General features: G+C 32.8%; 1 protein-coding gene across 1 annotated transcript in view; it reads left to right on the top strand.

Annotated features, from left to right (window-relative positions):
* Nucleotides 1-14,004, top strand: part of LOC137933194 (BMP and activin membrane-bound inhibitor homolog) — a 110,011-nt gene that overhangs the window by 91,384 nt on the left and 4,623 nt on the right. The window contains exon 3 of the mRNA XM_068777032.1: nt 9,269-9,423. Within this exon, the coding sequence (XP_068633133.1) occupies nt 9,269-9,423 (155 nt within the window). The remainder of the gene's footprint in view (nt 1-9,268; nt 9,424-14,004) is intronic.

Genomic DNA, 14,004 nt, shown 5'->3' with positions numbered 1-14,004 from the left:
CACAAAGTGAGTCAAGATAAATATATAACGTGATCCAAGATCCAATCTTTGCGGCTTCCTAATCCTAAACTACTCGAGCCGAGCAAAGAGCTCTAGAGCTTCGCTATCTTAAAAGGGATTTTACGCTAAGCGCCCTTTGCGCCCTGCCCCTACGATCCAACATCTGTTAATGCTACACAAACAACGATATAAACCAAGTCACAATAATCTTTGAAAAAATTACTAAAACTGCTGTAAACACTTGCGTTATGAACTTTAATAGCTTTAGCACTAAGTGATGTAAACAACAGAAAACTTCATCTGAAAACAAGATTACCTTATCGACGTATTTAAAAATGGACAGGCAATTGTGTACAAAGTAAAAAGTACCAATGTGTACTTCAGAAAGTATTTCATATCATCGTTTCAGCCCATATACGTCCACTGTTAGGTATAGACCACCTTCAAACATATTTATGGAAAGTATACCATAATAGCCTCGCTCGGCAGGCGGTTTGACGATTGCAATATGGTATTATAAAAAGGAAAGATTTTTAAAATTTAAATATTTTTATACATACTAAGTACCTTTATATTTGTCAGACTTTGAACTAGTACAATAGGTTTATGAGATGAATAAATACTTCGTTCAAACGCAAAATCCACAGCGAACTTTTAGAAAATTTACAAGTTTCTGAACAATTTTTAATTTTTTTCTATAATAACCTTTAATAAGATATTAATATAATTTAAATAAAAATAGAAATATATCAATGAAGTGGTTGAAGTCGCGCTCTTAGGTTATTTAGACGGACGCTCCATAATGACCAGTGAGAACTATCTCTTGAGTCAGATGCTGTTATTGAATTATCAATTTATTCTATTTAATTTTACACATATTTGGAACCGTTCGAAAACAGGTTCGACAGTTAAATTTATTTTTAAGTATGAATAGAGAAATACTAAATCTGGACGCATATTCTCTTCTACTTTTTTCCTGTGCCACATTGTGTACAAACAAACACCCTGTATTATACAAGGAAAACTGATTCGAACCATCATGTACGTATAGGTTTTGTGAATATATTAACATCGGCGTACCGTTGCGTATTTTAATTGGTGTTTTTATTCGTGTTTATTCTCATTAAGCTCCGTGCTCACTCGCTATCTTATCGCTGCGGTTGCTAATGTTTTGTTTTGCGCGCCGAGAGGCGGTTATCTCGTAAACGTGCGTTTTTATTAACGCCCGAGCGGTATACGTCGTGATATAAATTTTATTCGCATTACAATTTCATTGTTTATGTGCATCTAAGAAAAATAGTTGCTGATTCGATCTTTTTAGTTCTTCGTTTCGACTGCTTTATGAAAATTCGTAACACAATAAAAAATACATAGCTTCATTATGTATATTACACATAGTATTTGGTTATAGGTGTAAAAGCTTCCAAGTAGAGGATGTATATTACTCATTGGTTATCAAAACACTTCAAAGCTTATACACTAATTTTCATTTATTATGCATATTTTTCTATTGGAATGCAACAGGTCAATAACTTTTAGCAGTACAAAATATGCAATGACGTATAACAAATAGTAAACAATAATTAATTTTAATTGTAGTGATTCGAATTTTGGACACGCTTTTTACGCATTAACCATGGATTTTTGGATAGGATCACTGTATGTCATGGTTGCACAGACTTATTAAGACTAGGGGCCACTCGGGCAAATCATGAACTGATGACGAACCGGCCACCAGAAGTATAGGTAATTAGTTTTTTTTGGTTTTATTCTGGAATAGAATTTAATATTTTTCGAATGTACGAGAGTATTATTTTTGCTGTCCGCGGGCCACCAGTATTCGACCGGCGGGCCGCGGTCTGTGCATCCATGCATCCATGCTGTATATTATGTTTATTTATTATTTATTTGTTATTTCTCTATTGTAGGAGTTCGTTTATTGCGTGGTAATCTAGAAATGCCAAGGAATGAAGGTACGACGCCCAAAAAAAGCGGTCAATTTTCCTCTTTCATTATTAATTTGAACTGATATCCCTTTAAGACTCGTCGCAAGTTAGAGACAGACTTGAAACGTTTGAGGGGGGATTAAAGTAAATAAATTAAGACAGACCATTAAAATTATCATAGTTATGTTCCCATACGCTTCAAATGCGTCGTTGGATAACACACGTTGGTCACATTTAATTAACGGCCGCATGTGGGCAGGTGATGGTCGGTGGAGGGAAATATATTCATATTAGATAAATAAGGCTACGTATTATCTTAATTAGTTGGCGAAAGATAAGAAAACATAAAAGTTCTCTCACCATTTTAAATTCACCGTTAGTTAATCAATAGAAATTGTTAATACGCATGGTTTAGTATTGAGAAGACGCAGAAGGCAAGCTGCTTACAATCGGTCCTTTTGAAAATTCATAGGGAGGCATATATTCAGCAGAGGAAGTTCTTCGGCTAAAATGATGACTTTTTTTATATTTTAAAGTTATTTTTCCTGAAATTTTTCAATACATAACCACACGTAAAAGTGTAACTTACAAATAAGATTTCTTCGCCTTAGTCAATATATATTCTATAATCTTCGTTTCAGCACATAGATGCCCACTGCCACGGCATAGGCCTCCTCAAAGATGAGAGAGAGAATGAGAATATACCACCGGATGATGGTATTATTGTACGCAAAGGATGCTGCCCATCATGTTGAAATCTGTTTGTGTGTAGTGGCAATGTTATAAAGTTAATGCACAAAGTGTCAATTATAAAACTGTATCCAGACTCAAACCCGCGACCTACGACCGCAAGTCGTAGTCCTCTTTCACTGGGCTACCACTAGACTTCTCAGACATTAAGAACCGTGTTAAACGATCAGAAAATATTTAAATGAAATTTTTTTTCAACAAAATAGAGAAGGCAAAAAACTTTGCTTATCTGATATTTTTTTAAATAAATAAACGCTCTTCCTAATATGAAAATATGAAACCTGAGTGATCTCCGGTGAGTAATATAAAAGCATGTTCTATGTTTATAGCTTTAAATAATTTAATTAATCGTCCTTTGTCCCGATCGCCATCTTGTGAAACGGGACTTTGGTCACATACCGAACTTTTTGCAGAACTACAAAGTTTCCGAACGTATATTTCGGTACAATGTTATTAAAATATCGTATCGGATGTTTGGAATCGCGGCGGCGCCTGAAATGTCGTTCCCACGAGAAAACACAAGTATACACAGTTGAATTGTAATGGATTGTCAGCTAGAAGGGATTTATGGTCGTATTACGTAAACTGTTTGGCAATATCACATTGAACCGCCACCAATGAGGATCCGGCTACATAGTTCTCTGGGTTCTACTGAATATAATGCTGCATTAAACTCTTAAATGCTATAATGAATCTTTTTCAAGAGTTTTTAGTAGGAGTTTAACTTGTTGAAGTTTGTTTGTGTTCATGGTTGTTATTATAATATACTGGACTATCACACAAACATGTATATATAAATATATATATGTGTGTGTCTTGAGTCTCGGGCCGGCTCTTCCCAGCAGATCAGCATTCCATGGTAGCTTACTACTTATATTTTTAAAATTATCGTCGATTCAAAAGTGCATGTAAATACCTTTTTGAATAAAGATATTTGAATATAGTACGCAATTTTCTATGTTATAAGTTGCTTAAAAATATATCATGTTTAATATTTTAACTAAAACGAAAATACAATAAGATTTTTAATACAGCGATATCTTTTTCTAAAACAAATATGATCTTTTACACTCTTATAACCTACGTCATTTTATATATTTAATATCACGATTAATATTTCAATACGTACGCTTCTAGAACATTGTAACTGACAAGTAATAATTTTTCGACTGATATCTCTTAGTAAATAAGGCGCATTTTGTGCGTCAATGTGTATTCTCCATGATTTAAATAACAATATATTGATGTAACCAACACGATAACGTTAAAACTTCCGTATTTTTTATTCGTTCAAGAACAGCCTTGACTGATATTTTTCTTTAACAGTGTTTGAGTTCAGCATTGATAAATAAGTTAGAGTTAAATCATAAAGTTATCATTTGACTTTAAAATGGATAAATACACCGTAATGTACTGTGCCGTAGAAGCACCAAATTGAAATTAATGCGTATCCTCATCTACTGCATATTTCTGTGCGCGTGCGAAAGCTGGACGCATAAGTTTCAATATTTGTTGTTCACAGTGACCATCTGTGTACGTAATGATTGAAGATGAGCCCTATTTTGTTGTAAATATAATCAAAGTTATCTCCTCTATTATGGCATATTCCAAATGCGGCATTTTTACAATATTCCCAATAATCTATAGGTTCTAGGCAATATCTGTTTTGTGCCATGACCAGGATTCACTAGATGCGCACGTACACGGATATCTTTCAATTTGATATAAATTCGTTGTGCATTCGTGAGAACCAGCATTAAAGGTTTGCTATAAAGAAACTAAGCGATTTGTATTCCGCAAGTGTATCACATATTACGTGTCCCTCTTGGGATTGACATTGTTAAACATTAGCCTCATAAGCAAGTACATCTTTTGAATTAACGTACTTTTAATGTTTTATATATCTTGCATATTGTACATAGCGTCATATTTATATTTGTTGAAAAAGACTCTGCATATTTTAATTAATTAAAAATTATAAAATTTCGAATTTTTCGTTGATTTATTTATAGGACCAACTACATTAAATAAGTAAAACTAATTTGTAACATATTATTAGGGAGTATATCATCCGAAGTACGGGAAAACCAATGCTACATGTATTTTGCACAGACAGTGAAATTCATTTTATTTCATTATATCAAGAAAAGAATATTAGGGTGTAATCAAACAATATATAACTCTTACAGGGTTCGAAAGAAACAGAAAATTTATATTTTCAAAATTACCCAATGTTTATTATTAACACATAAATAGGTAAAGTAATCACTCTGAATGTTTTTTATAGTACTGAAACAATAACTTTAGATAATATAAAATGGCAAATAGTACGCAATATATTTAAAAATTATTTGCATTTCAGTTGCTTAAAAATATATCATGTTTAATATTTTAACTAAAACGAAAATACAATAAGATTTTTAATACAGCGATATCTTTTTCTAAAACAAATATGATCTTTTACACTCTTATAACCTACGTCATTTTATATATTTAATATCACGATTAATATTTCAATACGTACGCTTCTAGAACATTGTAACTGACAAGTAATAATTTTTCGACTGATATCTCTTAGTAAATAAGGCGCATTTTGTGCGTCAATGTGTATTCTCCATGATTTAAATAACAATATATTGATGTAACCAACACGATAACGTTAAAACTTCCGTATTTTTTATTCGTTCAAGAACAGCCTTGACTGATATTTTTCTTTAACAGTGTTTGAGTTCAGCATTGATAAATAAGTTAGAGTTAAATCATAAAGTTATCATTTGACTTTAAAATGGATAAATACACCGTAATGTACTGTGCCGTAGAAGCACCAAATTGAAATTAATGCGTATCCTCATCTACTGCATATTTCTGTGCGCGTGCGAAAGCTGGACGCATAAGTTTCAATATTTGTTGTTCACAGTGACCATCTGTGTACGTAATGATTGAAGATGAGCCCTATTTTGTTGTAAATATAATCAAAGTTATCTCCTCTATTATGGCATATTCCAAATGCGGCATTTTTACAATATTCCCAATAATCTATAGGTTCTAGGCAATATCTGTTTTGTGCCATGACCAGGATTCACTAGATGCGCACGTACACGGATATCTTTCAATTTGATATAAATTCGTTGTGCATTCGTGAGAACCAGCATTAAAGGTTTGCTATAAAGAAACTAAGCGATTTGTATTCCGCAAGTGTATCACATATTACGTGTCCCTCTTGGGATTGACATTGTTAAACATTAGCCTCATAAGCAAGTACATCTTTTGAATTAACGTACTTTTAATGTTTTATATATCTTGCATATTGTACATAGCGTCATATTTATATTTGTTGAAAAAGACTCTGCATATTTTAATTAATTAAAAATTATAAAATTTCGAATTTTTCGTTGATTTATTTATAGGACCAACTACATTAAATAAGTAAAACTAATTTGTAACATATTATTAGGGAGTATATCATCCGAAGTACGGGAAAACCAATGCTACATGTATTTTGCACAGACAGTGAAATTCATTTTATTTCATTATATCAAGAAAAGAATATTAGGGTGTAATCAAACAATATATAACTCTTACAGGGTTCGAAAGAAACAGAAAATTTATATTTTCAAAATTACCCAATGTTTATTATTAACACATAAATAGGTAAAGTAATCACTCTGAATGTTTTTTATAGTACTGAAACAATAACTTTAGATAATATAAAATGGCAAATAGTACGCAATATATTTAAAAATTATTTGCATTTTCAAGAAAAGAAAATAGTAAGTATTTTTTCAGTGCACTTTTTCGTTTTAAAAAAAATTATTGGTCACATCTTTGAAACCGATAATTTTTGGATAGGATGTTCCATCCACTAATTGACTGAATATACAGACACCGGGGGAACGGAAAGTAATGTCGCTTTCTTAAGTGAAATTCACACGTTTATATTTTTAACAAGTTTTTATTCTAATCAACAATATATTCACCTTCGTTATCAACAACCTTTTCTAGTTTACAAATTCTCAATGCCGGAGCGGTATATATATATATATAAACACGCATTTACCTTTTCAAAGCTTTTCACATTTTGTAGGCCAGTGCGATGTGTATAAATATAATAGAAGAGTACTAAAACTTGTTGCACAAAGAAAACAAACAGATTTATCTATTAATACATGCAAGTTACATGTTGTGTTAATACGCATCTAAAGCTTCGTTTCCTGATCAGTTGTTTTGATCTCTCTTATGGCCAGTGTTCGGAACGGCTTTCTACATTTACTGTCTGTTGCAACCCGAAGCCGTCGGCAATCGATCCAATTTGTCACTGTTATAAAATAAATATAGTCTTTAGGGTAAGCTCACACTGACATTAACTTTAAATATATTTCATGTAATTATAATTCTTGATGGTTCTCAAACATAGCGATGTACGTATGTTAGTCTTTTGACCAATCTACACTTACCTCCTGTCATGGATAAAGGCTTTAACAATCTTTATGAGAGATCTGTCTCAATAATGAATGACGTAACTCTGTTTAGTAGGTAATAATCTATGCGCGGAGTGTCCTCACATGCTTCGTTTCATTACCTACAACGCCTTTTAAATTAGAAAAAAAAATTGGTACTTTGTTTTGCAGTAATGTTTAATATCAGGATCAAGATCTTTTTCTCATTGTCGACGAGCCAATAGTAAAATTTAAAGGTCAGAAAATGCTCTGCGATAAATTATGAAAACTTTCCGCCGCTATCAGACTGTAGCAACTATAGTCGCAATTTTGTTACATAACTCTCTATACGATATTTTAATGTGTGAGCGGTGAGTCGAGGGTGCGATGGACATAACGCACACGAGATGTTTAAGAATAGACGACTTGACGTTTATTACAGCAAACTGTGCAACTACATAAAATTCCTCAAGAAAAAATCTACGGCAGAATCTTTTGACGAGTTGGCCCGGCACATTGTCCGAAACCTCAAGGCATGTAACGGTCTGTAGCGCTTGGGTAGCGACTTGGAATAAAATAATGTACCAACTAATGTATAATTTAGTTGAAGCAAATTGTATTGTTTACATGTATTATGGTGTATGTGTATGTAGAAAAATTGTAATCCGTATCAAATAGCGGCAACCCATTCCCAACGGTCTTCACTTAGTAAAAGAGTAAAAAATATTGTAAAAAAATACTATCGATACAAATTAGAATTAATAAAAAAAACTACACAAAATTGATTTGTAAGTGTATCTACTTCATTTTAAAGTTGTTTGTAAAATATAACAGCTTACAAATCGATAACCTTCTCAAAATAATCAAAAAGTACACATTTTATTAATTAGACATTTGAATAGTATATACCACGACACTAGTGTGTGCTGGCACTTATCGTTAGTAGATTATATCGCACGGCGCGGCGCTCTGTCGAAACATTAATTAATTGTCTATGTGTATTATAAATTCATACAATAATTGCAACAAATAAACGTTCATTGGCGACTGCTTGACATTTGGCCCTTACGAAATTTTTTACTTACACAGCGCGTCCGGCCTATTGAGATGTTATCGACAGACCTATGACGACATCGCTGTGCCGTGATTAGAAAAATGAATCTTATTCCATTACTGATACATTTCAAAAGAATATTCTTTTTAATTTAAGTAATCGTCATATAACGCTATAATTAAATATTAATTAATAATTTACAATTAAATGTTTGAAACCAATCATTCGAGACGATGACATCCATGGAGTAATTAAAAAATATTACCGCTAATGAACCGTTAATTAAAAAGTAATGACATCGGTAACTTTATTTTAAATAAGCATTTATGGGAAAGGGATAATCTAACTCATTTGAATGTTTTAAAGCACATCAGGTATTTTAACGTATTCGTGATAAACATGGGAGATGACGCGGGTCTTAAAAATGTTAGTAATGATTTAGTCAAGAAATTTTTTACTCTTGCATCATTTGCATTATTTAAAAAGGAGTTCTGGATATTCACGAAAGGTGTTCACTTATTACGCGGCTTGAACCTTCGTCCTACGCTGCAAATATTAAATTTATTGACTTCGTTATACATGTGATAAGACTCCTTCAGCAACCATAGTGGTAAAGGACTGGATCTTACTTCATAAATTGCGATTTCGATCTAAACCACCTTAAACTTTTATATGAATTGTATAATACAGGTTGATTGGTTTTAAGTATAAAAACTGTAAAGAAGTGAATGTATAGTTTATTTCATTAAATGGATTCAGAAATATTATCGTAACGATGAAATAATAAGAAACAGCGTATTGTAAATTCGGTTCAGTAAGCCACGAGACATGGTATTTAGGTACATTAAGATTACAGATATATACATGTTTCTCATTTCTCTATTTTAAGAGAAACGATGCACATTTTTAAGAGGAGGTATGAAGTTATCAAGTACTTATAAAGGAAAAATTCTTTAGCACTTAATAAAAACTTCATAGTAATCTTCAGAAATGAGTCGATAACAACCAAGTGCTTTTGTTACAATAAACTGCGCAGTACTGCGTTTATGCATCTTATTAAATATTTTTGTTTTGTATTACAGGGAGCAGGAAGCATTGTCCCGTTGTCAGAACAGTCCCTCCCCGGGTGCACCGCCCCCTGGTGAACACTCGCTGCTCCTGTGCTGCTTCCGGGACTTGTGCAACCATGAAGACAGTCCGCTAGCCAGAGCGAGGCTCAACCTCACCAACGAGCTTGGTACGTATACATAATAGTTTTATTTAGACGACAAATTCCCACTAATGATGGAAGCGTTGCAACAATTTCTTGCAATTCTTCGAGAAGAACTGGAGAAGTGTCTCCAGTTGTTCCCGAACCGATAATATAACCCAATAAGGCTGTCACCTTATTCGATGTCTTTTCTCTGACTCCCTTTAACGCAGTCACTATATAGAACACCATATCTTTCTTTAAGCGTTTCTTTAAGCGATCCAGGAACCTGTGCTTAGAAGGCAACTCCTAATCCGGTGGAACATCTAATACAATGTCCAAAAACAACACTCTAGGGTGATCCTAAAATTTAGTCACTGTACAAGTTTAAGCTAACATAGTGAAGGTTTAAATGTAAACAGGAAAACAGCAATACACGGTAAAAATAACGTCACCTAGATAACAATAACTTTATTTTTTACAAATGCTTTATATATTTTACATAGCGTTATTACTATGGTTTTAACATACCACATAGATACTTGCAATTTGGGTCTCAATCAAAAATATTCACAAACATTGACGTAAATATTTTTTTTTATCAAATTATATAAATTTTTACCCTAAAATTGTACTACTAATAAAATTGTAAAAATTGTAATACTAGTAAATCATAGAAGCTCTAGTAGTATCATGCGTCATGTTTATTTATGATAACTGCTATCAGCATGTTAATGCAAATGCTCTATAAATTTACAGTTCAAAAGTAGCAAAAAAGGTGGAGGAGAAACAATTTTATATGAACTGTTCAAAATGGTTAAATATTATGAAATATTGCAACTGAATTATCATCTTTATCACTATTACTTATACGTCACTATGTTTTATCTTTGAAACATGTAACTTCAATTTCTTAGGTAAATTTTTTTGTCATCGTCTTTATCATGTAAGCCGATAGACGCCCACTTCAAGGCATAGGCTTCCTTATTACTTCCATCCTTTCCTCCCTACTTGACGTCGGATAGCCTACCCACATTTCTAATTCGATCTCCTCATTCCTGTTTTGGATTTCGCAGCGAAACTCCGAACATAGCCCGCTCCATTGTTCTCTGTTTGACTGAAGAACTTGCTCTTCAGTTATTGAGGTATTTTCGCCGAGGTAATGTTTAATTTCCTTGTAGTTTTTATTTAATTATTTACTAAACATCAATCAAAAGAGTGTATAAACAAAAAAAAAATAAAGTGAAACAGATTAATAAAAAAAAGTTTAATTAATGAAAACACACTTAGAACACACTAACAAGAAAATGTCCATTATTTTCTTAGCAAACATACAAGTAGTAATGACCAGAGGTGACTCGCTAAATGCTCCTTTAAATTTCAGTTGAACTGCGCCGCATATCGATACCTCGAATCGATAAAACGAACTCGGACGGTGCACTGCCCGCAAACGTGGAGGCGGCTAAAAAAAACTAATTGACTTTAATGTCTCCATTGAATTTGACGTTTATTTTAGATTACATTTTTTTATATTTACGACCTTTCAAAAATAGAACAGTTTTTTGAACTTTAAAAAATATTCATACGTACGAATATAAATTGTGAAACACGCTCGAACAATAATTTAGAATGAAGGGCAGCTTTGTTTCTATTTCATCCATACAAATTTTGTTAGGTTTTTGGTAAATAGAATAGGAAAAGTATATACAGGTGCTTGGTTACAGGTGTAAAACATTTACTGTTAATTAATGTACGACATACCTTTTCCAAAAATCAATGATTCTAAAAATAATAAATAACTTGACAAAGTAAGAAATAGCACTATAAAAATTGAGATAACATTTGAAAATTAATAAGTGTTTACTATCAATGCCTGCTGACTTCGCAATACAATAGAGTTTCAGAGAAACCATTTTATACAGGTGTTTGAAAACAAATATGCATATTATTCACTCTTTTAAATCTTTTGCACTTACTAATCGTCCTGTATACAGAGATAGATTTAACTTCAAAATATTAGTACTGGCTGAAATGCTTTCAATTAAGTTATAAATTTGAAATTGGAATACGTAAATGATAACTTGATTTACAGCTGGCTGATAATTTATGCGCGTGAAAATGTTTACATTCAACCGGCAACAGGCTGTCGAGCGCGCAACGTATAAGTGGTACACAATAAATTCCTCTAGACGTTGAGTTTCCGCGAGCTCTGCTTATTATTCCAGCGGTGTCCTTATCTAATTTAAACAGTCCACTGAGTCAGCTCGCCTATGTAAACTATAGAAGTAACCGCTCGAAGATTGCATCACAATTACTACGTTGTACTATATCTATATTTCATTTAAAATTATACAGTGCGATAAATGTAAAAACTTTAAAGCTTTTGCACCTATTTCTTAACGCCCTGTATAAGATGATCACTCTAAAACACTACTAGATCGCGATAGACTATTAACTTCTGACAGTAAAAAGTATGCAAGGGATTAGAATAGTATAGTAAACAATAAATAATTTTAATATCTAGTAATCCGATCTTTGAACACGTTTTTTCGTACTATATTATCATTATGTTATTTATACTTTACTTGATAGAAAAGTTAATACATTTACACTTTTAAAGCTTTGATACTTTTAACTAATAATCATATATAGCCGCTATTTATAATAAATTAAGGAAACATTTATGCTAAAAGCTATTTCAGTACAGATAACTAATATTACTAAGGCGTCAAGTATTTGATAAGAAAATTTCTATGGCTTGTTAATGACTTCACTAAAAACCCATCCACACCATTAGTAAAGAACGTTCCTGAAGATTTTGCATTTGAAAAACATTGTTATAAATATTATGAAAAAGATTATTTGCCATTGTCACAGATAATGAATCAAGAAAATAAGTATATCGTAATGCTAATATCGAAAATGAGATCCGCAGAGCAGAAGATCAGTGACGTAGCTCGAAGACTTGGTAGTATGAAGTAGCAGTCGGCACATCGCTCGTGAAACCGATGGTCGTTGAGGCTGAAAGGTTGTCGAGTAGTGAACACGAGCTGGTAGACTGGGCATGGGTAGGTCCTGCACTAGGTGGATCGAAGTCGCGGGAAGTCGATATATCGTCGATAGGTAGATACGAGCAGCGCCGGACCAGACATCGTCGCGATCGATACTCTACTTTTTTAATAAAGAGAATATCGCTAATGCCCTATTTTTTTTTTTGGAGAGAAAAACTTTATGAAAACGAGGAAAATATTGAGAGAAAAAGTTTCTCTTTCCAAAATAAATATAGGTTTAATTGAAACATTAACTATCATTTATTAATCAATAAATTTAGAAAAATATAATCAACTTCAGTTTTAAAATCTGGCAGTGTACGAAATGTAAAAACTATTTATAAAAAATATGCTTGGAAATTTCTGATCAAATTTCGACTTAGTCTATTATATCAATGTAGTCGATCACTGAGCAAACTGCTTTATGTTATAACTATATCAGCACAAGACGACTGCAACTTGGTCCTTTTACGTCAAACTAGTTCAATAGAAAGTACACTGATAGGCCTGTACAACTTCGTATCGACATAGTTTCGTATCGAAAGTAAACGCTATCTATTTACTGTCTAAATGATAATGTAAAGTTTAACATCATTTTTTTATTTCTTAGACAAAATTTTATGTTTTTATTCTTTTATGATACAACATACAAAAATACATACAACCCTAAATTTTCACCCGTCTACAATCAACCCTTATTTTTTATTTGTTAACAACATATATGACAAAACAACGTTTGCGGGATCAGCTAGTATACTATATAATTATTGACTTTTGAAATTACCAAAACATAATATACATAAAATTATCTCCCGTTAATCCCTGCGATATTTCTTCTATTCGAAAATAAATCTACTTAAGATATTAATCGAATAGTCCGGTTTTCTTACGACGTTTTAGTTCTCACTTTGTTAAAGGTGATTTGAATATTGGTTTACTAAATGAATTCTCTTAATTAATCGAACTTACCACTTACGATCATAATTTAAAATTTAACCACAATTCTATCAGGTACATGAGTATACTTACGTAACTAAGGTAAACAATGTAAGGTTCCGAGTGCGTTCTAAGAACAATGCCTTTGTGGCCTAGACAAAACCATCAATGAAGCTATACCATAAAACGATCGGAGTACCCGAGGCAGCGCATTCCGAGTCGCGGATCGCTTCCGTTGACCGTGGTCAGGCTTATCGTAAGCTGACGACAGCCCCCAATACGCGGAACAATCGCGTCCTAAGACCCTGCCTGGTAATCGTTCGTAGAACATGCCCGCTTCGTATAGGACGATACTGCGAACCCATGCAACCGTTGCATACGACGATACAGATCGAATGCCCTGCACGTACACTACAACAAACGGGAACTTGTAGACAATCGATTATTTTCATCGATACCTATAAGATACGAGCCCGATGTTTTAGTTATTAATCGAAGAAGTTATTCCTGGCTTCCGAAAACAATTTTCTCAATTTGGGTTCAACAAAATACACAAAACTATGTTATATTAATCGGTATTAATAACGAACTCTTTTACTATACTTTTGTAAGCAAATAATAGTGGCAGATGATTGTAGTGAAC

Source organism: Battus philenor, unplaced genomic scaffold (genome assembly GCF_028537555.1).
Source record: "Battus philenor isolate CCGP_79_NKW_IND1 unplaced genomic scaffold, ilBatPhil1.0.hap1 SCAF_13, whole genome shotgun sequence".
In the NCBI taxonomy this organism is placed as follows: domain Eukaryota; kingdom Metazoa; phylum Arthropoda; class Insecta; order Lepidoptera; family Papilionidae; genus Battus; species Battus philenor.
The sequence above is the reverse complement of the archived record's forward strand: the minus strand, read 5'-3'. Positions and strand labels throughout refer to the sequence as shown.